The sequence below is a fragment of the Notechis scutatus genome, chromosome 1, assembly GCF_049901735.1.
Source record: "Notechis scutatus isolate UNSWTSFEM ecotype Mainland chromosome 1, rNotScu1.2, whole genome shotgun sequence".
Classification (NCBI taxonomy): Eukaryota; Metazoa; Chordata; class Lepidosauria; order Squamata; family Elapidae; genus Notechis; species Notechis scutatus.
In genome coordinates, this window is record NC_142009.1 from 46,952,485 (window position 1) to 46,966,118 (window position 13,634).

Sequence of the window (13,634 nt, forward strand, 5' to 3'; positions counted from 1 at the left end):
CTTGGGTGGCCAGGTGCTCACGCTGCCAAGAAACCAGACCAAATCCCCCCCCACTGCGCCAATACTAGAATGGGAGACCCCCAGGGGGCCATGGTCCAGAATACATATAGACTTCGCCGGCCCCACAAGAGGAAACACATTCCTCATCACAGTGGATGCTTACTTCAATTGGCTGGAGGTAAGCAACATGAAAACCACCACGACAGAAGCTGTCACCAAGGTACTCAACAAACTTTTCGCAACCCACGGCCTCCCAGATGTCATCGTGTCAGACAACGGGTCCCAATTCACCTCGCTGACATTCAAAAAATTCCTAGCGGAACGGGGCATACGACACGCACTGACAGCGACTGCACATCCGGCGGCCAATGGTAGGGCGGAACGGATGGTTCAATTTACAAAGAAAACCCTCCAAAAAATCGAACACGGGGACATACAAGAAAAAATAAATAAAATGCTTCTAATACAACATATAACCCCAAATACAATGACAAACAAAAGCCCGGCAGAATTACTAATGGGGAGGAAACTAAGGTCCCCACTCGACAGACTACACCCCACATACAACCCGGAAAAGCCCCCAGACTCATCAAGCAAGCACCGGGTTTTTGCACCAGGCGACGCAGTCTATGCAAAGAACCTTACCGGAGACCCACTATGGGTACCGGCGACCATAACCCAACTAACAGGCCCCCACTCCTACAGGCTGCAAACACCTGACGGACAATCATGGAAACGCCACATCGATCAATTAAGATCAAGGGCAAGAAACACAACCAACACGCAAGCAAACACAGACGACCCCATTAACACAAACCAAGAGGGGAGGGAATATACAGGGGGTCAAGAAAGAATAGAAAATAACCAGCAATACTCACCGGGTAACAGCCAACTCGAAGCCTCGCCAGGAAGAAACAGCCAGGCCAGCTCTACCAGCCCGGAAAGACCAGGCGGGAGCGGCGAGAGTCGCAGCTCGACCGACCCGGGTAGACCAGGAGGGAGCTGCAACGACAGGCCCGGCAACACCTTCCAGGCGGTTCCATCGACAAAACCAAGAGACACAGAGGCCTCGTCCAACCGGTCGAGAGCCAAACAACAACTAACCTGCGCAGGTCCAGTAGGCAAGTCGAAGCCCCGCCTACCTAAGGGACTACGTTACATAGGACCGAACCAAGAGGGGAGGGGTGTTCTGTACAGTCAATTAACATACTCGTAAACCCCGCGCTGCGATTGGCTAAAGCGCGCGGCGACCGGATTGGTCGAGCGAGCCGCACTGATTGGCCCGTTAAGAATCTCCCGCGATTGGTGGAACTAAGCGCGGGAGATTCGAAGCGGTGCCATTGGCCGTGGCCGCCGCGGCTTGGAAATAAAAAGCCGCCGTTTCTCCTTTCCATGCTAAGCTGTAACCGGAGCACAATAAAGAGCTGAAACCAGTCACTGACTCCGAGCTTCCTTCCTGCGCCGGACGCGACAATTTGTGAGACCAGTGTAAGCAAAGCAGAGTCATGCAGTTTCTGAGCAAACAACTAAACACATCTGTTTTTCTACTGCAGTCTGCTTTATAACTCATTTGTCCCCCTGAAATGATAGAAAGCCAACTTTTACAAAATTCACTTCTTGTTGCATGCGGCTGATGTGCTATATTGTCTTTTCCCCCCCTAAATCAGAATGTCATTAGTGGGATTATTTTTTCTTCTTCTCTAATTGGCTTGACATATTAACAGCAAACATAATTTTACTTTCAATTTGAAACCTTTTACAAATGATTATGTAAAAAAAGTAACAAGCTTGCATCATAATTTCATTTTCTAAATGTAGCCCCTGAGGTGTTCCCTGTGACTGAGGAACAGAACTATATCATGGTTATGATATGGTTATTGGCAAATCAAATAAATAAAATAAATAAATAAATACATTTGCGAGACTTTAAGTAAATCTCTGTCCTGGCCGGGCAAGTTTTTATGCACTGAAATTTTCCTTCCAAAAGAGAAACATATTTTTAACCTGTCCATTGCTCAAATAGAGGGGGAAACCATTTAAAATCCAAATATAAAGTTACTCTGAGGCAGAAGCAACACAATCTCTGCTTGTATTTTAATAGGATTCCTGCATAATTAATGTGAGGATTGAGCTTGCTTAGCTCTTCCTCTCTGGCATTCCTAGCCTGCACATTCAAAAGAACGAAGATCAGCTTTCATTTTAGTTGCTTCAGAAAACCTCAGTGTTCATCCATTCATTGGTAGATTCAAATATGAGGCCTTAGAGCATGGGTGTCAAACTTATGGCCTGCGGACCAGATGTGTCACATGCTGGCCCCGCCCCTGCCCGGTTTAGCAAAGGGGGAAAAAAATCCTGATACATCATGTGACGACGCCATGACAATATGAATTTGACACCCCTGCCTTAGAGGAAAGCAGGATCTGTTGTTCCTCATTCCTCATTTCAGTTTCAGTTTTCCACGACTATCTGAAGCTTACTAACTAATTAGTTGCAATGAAGTTTACATATCCTAAAAATACTAGAGCAGGGTCTAAAAACTGTTTTGGTGAATTATCTGCAATAAATATGTGCAAAGCCAACATATGTCAGAATTGCAGAAGCTGATTATTTAGATAAAGAATGTGGATAGTGTTCAGTTTTTAATTTTTATGTATATGCTTGCAAAGCAAATAATATTTACAAGAGTCACACTGAAGTATATTGAGGCTTATGAACAGAGGAGTATAAAGTACAATATAACATCTACATGTTTTGGGGAGTTTTTGCAGCAATCAATAACCTAAGTGAAGCTGTTTTTGGCACCACTCAGGTGGTATTCAGCAGGTTCTGACCAGTTCTGGAGAACCAGTAGCGGAAATTTTGAGTAGTTCGGAGAACTGGCAAATACCATCTCTGACTGGAGATTTTACAGTATCCTTCCCCTGCCACGCCCACCAAGCCACACCCACAGAACCAATAGTAAAAAAAATTGAATCCCATCACTGGCACCACTGGTTATATTTCATAGTCTCAAAACAATAATTACAATAGATTCTAATTTTGTGTGGTTCTCTTATTCCATTTTTTAAAAAGACAAATGCAAGATACAAGTATATGTACAAATAAATACTCTTACACATATAATAACATATTAAAAACATTACATTTGTATACATCAGTAGCAGACTTGATCTGAACCCAGTTCATGTAAGAAAACTAAAGATGAGTCAGACACATGGCCTCAACAGTGTGCAAGATATTTTAGTTTTACAGAGGACTTGGAATGAGTTACAGCCATACACTCCTCTGTCAGAGAGTGCTATCAGGAAGTACCAGAACTATAAGGAAATATTAAATGAAAACCATCCCTGACCCAAATTTCTGATCAGTTGCACCCACTCAGTTTTCCTGTCCATGTTATGGAAATGGCTATGCTTTCTTTTAAGTTTTCTGGTTTCTTTTTAAAATTATTATTGCCAATTTCAATTTCCTCCACACTATCTTATATGGAACAGGGTTTCATTTCAAATTGTTGTTCTAACAATCTATTTTTCCCCTCATTTGCTTCATTGTGAATTCAAATGCCTAACAGAGTTAATATAAATATTATTAGTTACTAATTGCCATTGAGCCCAGTACACCATCTGAGGACTGAATAGACAAATACCAGCCATCCTGATCTATCTTTAGTAATAAGTTGAAAATAGCTCTTTCGACTTTGGACCTGTCAATCTACTTTATCCTCCTCTTATCCTGCCTATCATCCACTTGCATTTTAGGCACAATGTATATTAATTTCCCTTTGTTAATCATTACCTCAGTGGAGCCATCATATTCTATTTTGCCAGGACTGATTTATAGGCACTTCTTGCCACTCATGATGCTCTTAATAATCATCTCCAAATCCATAATTTCAAGATACGTATCTGTGGTGGGATTCAAATTTTTTTTACTACTGGTTCTGTGGGTGTGGCTTGGTGGGTGTGGCAGGGGAAGGATACTGTAAAATCTCCAGTCAGAGGTGGTATTTTCCAGTTCTCCAAACTACTCAAAATTTCCGCTATCGGTTGTCCAGAACTGGTCAGAACTTGCTGAATACCACCTCTGATGTATCTCCATTTTCTTGGTCTTTCTTAATTTCCAGTTTTACCATTGGAAAAACCATTGACTTAACTGTTTCACATCTTTTATCAGTAGTTTAAATTTAATAGAGGGCAATATTGCTGCCCACGTCCTTGGAAATAAACGTCATTAAACTTTTATCTTATTAGAATATATTTATGGATTTTTCTTTAATGTTTCAAGTTCAAAAGTCAAAATATAAGGCACTATTATTTCTTGGCAATTCAATCTGAATCTTTCCAAAATAGGTGCTCTCCATCTGGGCTAAAATTCCCATAATTTTCAGCCACTTTGGCCAACAATAAGGTTATGACCACATGGACTGGAAATGATAGTAGTACTGTTGCAAAAAAAAAACAAAAAAAAAACCTAGAGATGTCTCAAAGAAGTCACCAAGAGTTGATCTCAGCCAAGTTTTTACTTTTACCTAAATCTGTACTTTGAAGGAAAAAAAGCAAATCAAACAGTGTCTCAAATGTAGTGTTTTGACACCTAGAGTTACTTTAACTATTAAGGTTGTCCACCAGAGGTGGTATTCAGCAGGTTCTGACCAGTTCTGACCAGTTCTAGAGAACTGGTAGTGGAAATTTTGAGTAATTTGGAAAACCGGCAAATACCACCTCTGACTGAAGATTTTACAGTATCCTTCCCCTGCCATGCCCACCAAGCCACACCCACAGAACTGGTAGTAAATTTTTTTGAATCACACTGTTGTCTACAAACTGATAACTAAAATAAAAGCTAAACTACACTGCAATCTTGGTACACACCCTTCCATTCTTTGTCAATCTAATGCTTTTCAGTTGGGCATATAATAGTACTATAATAGGGTAATAGGGTAATGTAATGCAACAGACTATGCAGCATTATAAGATAATGTTTAGAGTATGTTTAAATTGGAGAGGGGGTGCACTCACCCATGTATTTTCATTTCTAAAGAGAAGGATTAGAATGGCTGTGGATGCCAACCTTTTTTTGCTTTTGCACATGAGTGACAAACTAAATGTTTTTTCTTTGAGCAATTCTTAGTTTTATCCTGCTTCAAGTCTAATTCTCAGCTCCTGGTGACTTAATGGATATGTCCTTGTGATTTTCTTGGGAAAGGTATTAAAGTGGTTTGCTATTATTTTCTTCCAAGATTGTTTTTCTATCCTTTGCGTCTAACACATCCTTGAGATTTCCTCTCCCGGCATAGCACTGACCCCACACAGTATTTCGGCCAAGGTCAGCTACGTGCTGCCACCTAGCTGGACCAACCTGGACTAGCAAAGGGAACCAGGGCAACCGTTTCTACTTCCCTTGCGTATAACTTCCTACAGTAACTACCTCTCCGGACCGGCAATACAGACCGAACTACGCAGGCGCAATACTTTTTTTTTTTAAATTCAGGCTGTCTAAAGTATTGCCCGATGAAAATGTCATTTTTCTCTGGCCCCGCTAACTTCAGCATGATTTATATCCTTACACAATGCGATTCCTTTCATACCGTTTGCTAATGTCTTTAGTTTCATTTCGCTTTTTTCTCCCCGAGTTAAGACATTTCAGGCACTGCGTCGGCCCTACTTTTGGTACAGAGGTCCAAGAAGGAGCCAGTCGCAAGAAAGGTCTTTTTGTCATAGGCGTCGCAACCGCTCCTTTCTTGCTTGCAAAGCTGGAGAAGCGGGAGCGCGCATGTAGCTTGGGGGAGTCGTTCCGAGGTCCCGTCATGTATTACAAATTCGGCGGCTTCACGCAGAGGCTGGTTGGAGCCGGCGTTCCTGCTGCCTACTCCCCCCAGGTAACGAGAATCCTGTTGCCCAGCGACCGGCGAGTTGACCTTCACGGTTTTATTCCGTGCAAGCGAAGGATTTCCCTACATGTGCCTACGAGGGTCATTTCTCTGTCGGCGCCGGAGAACGCGAAGGCCGGGGGGCGATGCCTTACGAAAGGGTGCCAAAGGGGTCTACAGGGGCCCGTGGGCTCCCGTCCTTGGGTGACAGCGGAGAGATGGCAGTTGCTGCTGCGGAGCCCTTTCCCGCCGATTGGCTAACAGGAGAAACGGAATTGCCCTTTCGCCAGGTGTTCTTGTAGCAAGAGGGGCAACCGACGGCCAGGGGCACGTGCCCTTGATCTTGCGCTGGTGGAAAGGGGCGCCTCAAACGTTCATGCATTATGATTTCGTATGTACAAGAGACGTAGAGCCACATGTATATAGTTACTTAATTCGGATGTGTTTGTTTTTTTAAAAAATACCTTCAGAGCAATTCCAGAATGGACAGCCTTTTACTGGGGGTGGGGACATTTCTTCTGATTATCCAATTTTAAAGGTTTTTGCAAGTGTGTGTGTGTTTTAACTTAATAGTTAATGATCTTTCATATTATATGAATTTAGGCCGGAATAGATAATCTTCAGGGCATTGATTTCTTCCAGAGCTCCAATCTTTCCAAATCCAGAAAGGATTTCTTGATGAAAAAAAAAATACTTTTTTTTTTTAGTTTCGATTAAAAAGAAGGGGAAAAATGACCCACCATGGAAATGAAAATACATAGAAGAAAAGAAGCAAATTAAATTCAATCAATATGTTAAAAGCTGGGAAGAACATTTGTATATACAACTAAGATCTGTAGTATAGTAGGGTTACCTGAACATAATCTTAAAGGAAAAATCTACACACACATGAGTTGTTTAATAAACTAGGTTGGGGAATTGGTTTATTTACAGTTCAAGTATCACAAATGGAGATAAACCCTGCTAATCAGGGTTTATGTAAATATAATGAACTTCCAAGAACAAAATCTTTAAGGCTCTTGACCTTTATATTAAAAGGCAAAGGAAATGATATAAGCATGTTATTATATAGTAATTTCTGCTTTGGAGCAGGGTTGCTGAAATTAATTTTTTGTAGTTTTTCTGTTAACTGATTACTACTTTAAATAGAGTTTATGTCTAGATAAACACATAACAATGGTCCAGTTTATTCTATTAGTCTCAATATCTTCTAATTTGTAGCAATAGCACTTAGACTTATATACTGCTTTACAGTGCTTTTACAGCCCTGTCAGAGTCAGCATATTGCCCCCAACAATCTGGGCCCTCATTTTACCGACCTTGGAAGAATGGAAGGCAGAATCTATCTTGAGCCTGGTGAGATTTGAACTGCTAAATTGCAGGCAGCCGGCAGGTAGCATAAGTAGCCTGCAATACTGCACTCTAACCACTGCACCACCGTGGCTCATAATACAGCATAATGTTAAAAATTTGAAATGTTCATTGGGCCTCAATTATAAACTGCTGGTGAAGTATGACTCAACATTGGAACAGGTCAGAGATTGTATGATTAAATTGATGTAGGATTTGAATGCACTAGTAGAAATGGCAACAATCAAAATTTCAGTGGAAGAAGAGCATTAAATTTACTGCAAATATATTCATAAAAATTAGTATGTTTTATTGATATACTACCTTACTTTGATTGCAAAAATAAAGGATTCATTTTCAAAAATTGCTGGAAATGTAATGAGCAGATTGGATCATTTTTTCATATTTGCTGGCTATATGATTCTTAACTAGAATGAAACAAATCTAAAAATCAAATTCTCACTTCAATCTGTAATATTCTTATAAATACCAAAATTTATGTCCCCCAAATTATGTTGAATTAGCTCCACATGTGATAACTTTTACAAGATATTATATATATTTTTTACTGGAAAGGTTATCTCATCCCTTCAATGGAAGAATAGCTAATCATGTTTTGGGAGTATACTTTGATATTTAGAATAATTTTGTATCTTAAATCTGATACAGATTCTTAGATCTAATACATGAATTGGTACCACACCTAAAATGTAGGTTTATCCACATAAATGTATATTTAGGGATTATGAGAGATTCTTAGTGTGGATTGAATTTATTATAGCTAATTAAGATAATTCCATTTAGTGAATTGTATTGACTCTGATTTCTTATATTGATTTTTAGCTCAAGTTTAATAGTGACTTTTAGTTTTTTAATGTAACATATGTAGGTAGTCCTCATTTGTAAGTATTTGGGACCAGTTAACAAAACCATGATTGTTTATTATCTTAATTCAGCTTTGTTTACAGACTAGCAATGGTCATAAATGCAAGAATTGGTCATAAAGTTGTTTTTTATCATCATTGCAACTGTAAGTGGTTCCTAAATAAGGATTATCCGTATACAGTATAGCTAATTGTTTTTGTGTGTATATGCCTTCAAATTAGTCTTGATTCCTAGTGACTATCTTGGCAAATCCCTGCAGCTTTCTTAGCAACATTTTTGGAAGTGTCTTCTTCCTAAGGCTCAGAGAGTCACCCAGTTAGTTTAATGGTTAAGGTGAGGCTAGAATTCATAGTCGCTCAGGTTCTAGCTTGGTATCTTTATCCCAGGCACCAAACTAGTTCTCATGTAATTATTTCCAATTAATGATATATTAGAAAACTATAACTTCCATGACATTTTTGAAGTCCTAGTTTATTCATCTGCATTATATTCTTTTACTCTTTTTTCATGTTGTTTGTACTTTTATGTTTGTCATCCAGATTCTTCCCTTAGCCATGGTCTGTGACAGACATTGGGCTCTCACAAATGATTAGTAGACGTTATATTATCCTTCTAATGATAAAAAGTAAAAATGGAAAAAAATAATAGCTACATTTACATAGTGCCTTGTTTTATATTCTAAATATAATTTAAAAATCTGATCTACACAAACCCATAGCATTCATCTGAGATTTATGTAAGCAAATTAACAAGTCAGGCTGTCTTCCATCTAAGTGTAGTTTCCTATTCCATATAAAGTGGACAACTTCGGAATAAGACAGGACATTGAGGCATAGCTAAAGCTGACTTTATAACCTGGCTTGTTCTGAATATGGTTTGAATGACATGGGAATATGTTCATCATTGTTTATTTCATAGTTCATGTTTCTTTATTTCCACCATGAGGAGAACAGTAAAGAGGATGCATGCTCCTCTCTTATTCTTACGCATGTTTTTCAAATTACTTTGTTACTTGATGGTTTAAAATTAATGATTGAACTGAGATACATGTCCATGAACAGCATATAGATTCTGTGCAGCAAAGTAAAATACTCAAAATGGTAACAAGTCAATGAGCTAAGTAAATAGCTATCAAGCTAATTACATAGTCCAATAAATATGTTTGAGCATCTAATTTTATAATGGAGCTACAGGAGTCTAAATAGTAATCTGTTCTTCCTATCTTGAATAATCATAAAAATAATATTAATAAAGATTAGTATTTTTGAATGTTCCTTCCTTTAGCAGCTAGTTCTTTTAAATGGTATTAACTGTGTCCTAGTTCACAGCAATTTTCTAATCATGAAAAAGAGACCAAGCTTGTATACAACAGTTTCTAAATATTAAGGAAATATCAGGTGTCCTAATATAAATCAAGGTCAGAAATTGTCCTCAAAAAACAATTTGAACTAAGTAAGTTTACAGATACAGATCTCTTGTTAATTTTTATCTAGCTGGGATTCTATTGCATGTCTTGATAAATATAATTACACTAAATGCACCATTCGCTTTTTAAAAAGTGTTTTTGATTGGCAGACAGTTTGATGAACTAACAAAAAGCAATTAGTAGGCATTAATTTCAAGTATACACTTATTAACCTTGTTAAAATGCAAATTTAATTCTCAGCACATTGTGTTCACACTTGCTGTCTGGAATAATAAACTAGAGAATCAGTATAAAGGTGATTGTAGTTGTGCTCCATAATTTACTTCACTGTAGCCTTATTAAATTCAGTTATGAATTACAAATTGCCATGGGGGGAAGTAAAGCTTTTCAGAATCATTTATATTCTGAGTCTTCACTGGCAGTATTTGAATGCATAAAGATACATTGCATTCTGAAGGGAATTATGGGTGTTCAACCCATAATTAGTGTTTGTTCAGGAATGCTCATAAATGTGATCAAAATTCCTCAGGAATGAAGGTAAATGGATTGCTGGTTTAGAATGAAACTTGTTATCTCTATTTTCTCTCATCAGTATAAAAGCCAGCTTCCATGCTTATTTTAAGACTGCTACCGTTAATAGATATCTTAAGATAACTGAGCAAAATGGGTTTATTATCGCATTGAACCACTCTGGAAAGGACAAGAAGGGGCAAGTATACAGCCACAATTAAGCATTCCCCAGCTTTTCAGTTTATCCTACTAAGCAGCAGTACCGTCTTGTTATTTCTTTCCCACTATTCAAATTTATTCTCAAGCCAGAAATTCTGAAGGTACTATATGAACTGAAGTAATGAATGTCTGAGTTTTTTTGTTTCATAACAACTGATGGGTACACAAAACACTGCAAAAGTCAGGGATATTTTCAAGATGGTCAGATAAATCAAGGTGATGGCCACAGTCATGCATGCAGAAGGGCAGGGCTTCAGTCACATTATTGTGGCTACCATTTTAACATCAATTGAAAAAAGTCCCTTCTCTATGTTAAAAAAATATTTGGGCTGCCTAACTAATTGTGCTCTAAATATGTATTTTGTCAGTGTTTCTGGAGTAGTACAACTTTCCTAACCTCTTATTCACCAGGCTCCAAGCAGCTCATAAAATATAGGAAAATCCACAATCTATAAATTTTTCGTTCCAGGTCAAATCAGATGTATTTTTTCTTTTCTTGATTGCTAATTGATGTTTTCAATTCCATAAATTGTTTATTTAGGGATTCAAGCCAGTAGTATCTGTGGAGTCTCCAGCTGTGATATTTGATACCCCAATTAAAGTTGCCCCAGACTCACAAAACAAAGTTGGGGGTTTGGTTAAGAACAAAGTACCAGAACTGCAGAAATTATTTCAGGTGAGATTTTTTTAAACAAAAATCTGTAAGCATTCTATTAATGTGCTTGATATATTTCAGCTCTGCCTGTCATATTTACAAGTTAGCACCTCTGTTTTTGCACTATATTCAAGTCTGTATGTTTAATGAAAAACACAGGACATACACAATTATACTTAGAAAGTATGGATCCTATTTCTATAATAGCAGCATTCCTAACAATATATTTTTATGCAAATGATGCATTTTTTTTGCTTCTTTGGTCTTGCTTGTCATGTTTTAATTTTGAATAATACAGATCCAGGTTAACATCTTTGCCACATTGTCCTTGGTGGGATTATATCTGGCAATCATTTTAATTTTTGTAAGTAATTGCCCATTTGGGCCTTGCAGTCATTCTTGAAAATAGCACTGGAGCTTATATTTTGGATAGCAACTTTTTCTTAATGTGAAAAATCATGGAACAAGGAGCCAGGTAGTTATCAAAAAAATACTCATACTAATTAATCCAGAAAGTTATATATATTTGCATATGTTTTGTAAGTTGCATATATTTAAATGACATAGATTTCTCAGGATTCTGAAATTTATGTAAAATGTATGACATTTTTAATAGATAACTAGAACAGTGGTTGCCAACCGGTGGGCTGAGACCCACTGGTGGGCCTTGAGAAAATTTTGGTGGGTTGCAGAGACATCTCACCCCCAGAGCACCACCCCAAAGCAATTAATCCAAGCTGCGAAACACAAGGCTGCACCACCCACATGGCCCGCAGGAACGCTCCCCGCCCACTCATTCCTTACCCGGCAAACTTGCCTTCTAAAATTGCTATTTTTCCTTTTTCCGACCATCATCTGTTCTGCTGTGCTGGGAGATTTAGATTAGCTAGGAAGCAGAAAATGGTTGGATTTCTTGCTTTCTAGCTACTCTTTAGATCTTTGGCTCTGCTTCCCATAGGACTGAAGGTTTTCTTGCAAGCAAATTCAGTGCAGACTCACGGCAAGCAAATTTGAGAGATTGAGCTAGCTGGTGGCAGATAGATAGATCTCTGAATGGATCTGTGAGCAACTCAATCTGCCTGCTTTGCCTGATTTTGGGTAAAAATTGCTTTTTTTATAAAAACAATATTTACATACATGGTGTATTGTGAGTTCATTTTGTGAGTTTGCTTGCTAGTAAATGTTATGAGTTTGCTTGCAAGCAAATTTTATGTGACAGATTGAGCTAGCCAATGGCAGATAGATAGATTTCTGAATGAATCTGTGATTCTGTGAGCAACTCAATCTACCTGCCTGCTTTGCCTGATTTTGGGTTGCTCTTTTTTATAAAAAATTCAATATTTATATAAATATTTATAATATTTACAAACAAGCCATGCCCAGCCAGTCACATGACCACTAAGCCACGCCCACAAATTAGGCCACGCCCACAGAACCGGTTAGCGGACCCTGGGATCTAAAATTATGAGTTTGGTGGTCCCTGAGGTCCAAAAGGTTGGCGACCCCTGAACTAGAACATTTTATTTGAAAATAATTGTAAGGTTCCAATTTAACTTTTTCCTCAGGTTTTGCATTAATATTAATTTCCCCACTATATTACCTCGTATGTATTTCTTTTGTTGATAGAGACCTGATAATATTCCAGTACATCTGAAACGAAGTGTTCCCGATCGACTTCTTTACCGGACCACTATGGCATTAACAATAGGAGGGGCCATCTACTGTCTGATAGCTCTCTATATGGCCACCAGTCCCAAAAGAGAGAAATGAATAATGTATGTCCAGAAAGATTGTCATCTATCTTTGCTCTGAAAAGAAAGACTCACACTTAACCTTCTGCTGTTATACTGAAGTCATATGATTAATATATTGCATATTCTTGGGTTTCATATTAAGTTAAAGACAAACATAGAGTAATTTAAGGAATTTAGAGTAAAATCACTACCATGGTGGAGAAAGTGATTATCACCTATGTAGTTTTGCAGATTCCTTTGCACAACTACCAACAAATAAAACTCATGTAGAATGGTTACCTTGAGGAACTTCCTAACAATAAGGTGTGATAACTTGATGGTTGATGCAGTAAGAGAGAGAAAGATCAGAATCTGACACTGAAGATGTTACCATCTGCTGAAATTTTGGATGTAATTTTTGTGGAATCAGATTTGATAAAGAACTATTTTGTTCTAACCTACCACAGAACAAAATTATTCTGTTCAGAATAACTGCACACTTCATTAATTCTGCTTCTGTCTTGCACATTTCTTAGAAAGAGTGTTGCATTTAAGGTTCTGGGCAGCAGATTAATTCCACAATGGTTCCCTATCACTTTGGAAATACTTTTGTTTCAACATTGGAATAAGTACATAAAAATAAATAATTTATTCCTGCAAATTTGTCTGGCCTTTTCTTAAATGATAAAATGGAATAATTTCTAAAATGTTGGCTTGCTTTCCATTTTTGTCACTAGATTGCTGATTGATTGATTTTTTGATACTGTATTAAAATTGCACAATTCCACAGTTATAGAAAAGTAGATATAATTGAATTTTTATCCACAGAAAATTAATGTTTTCCCAAAATTAAAATTGAAAGCAGCACTATATTTAAGTTCTCTTCATTTTGGTAAACCAGCCCCAATGAGCTAAATAATAGCATTGGTCTAATTTAGTAAAATACATTTGAAATATTTTTGCAATCACAGATAATAAAAACATGGC

General features: G+C 37.9%; 1 protein-coding gene across 1 annotated transcript; it reads left to right on the forward strand.

The window, feature by feature from the left end:
* The first annotated feature begins 5,488 nt into the window (after window positions 1-5,488).
* COX7A2L (cytochrome c oxidase subunit 7A2 like) lies at window positions 5,489-13,308 on the forward strand. The gene is made up of 3 exons (XM_026683374.2): window positions 5,489-5,878; window positions 10,801-10,935; window positions 12,541-13,308. The coding sequence occupies exons 1-3, from the start codon at window positions 5,570-5,572 to the stop codon at window positions 12,682-12,684; spliced, it is 588 nt and encodes a 195-aa protein (XP_026539159.2). The 5' UTR covers window positions 5,489-5,569; the 3' UTR covers window positions 12,685-13,308.
* Window positions 13,309-13,634: the final 326 nt, after the last annotated feature.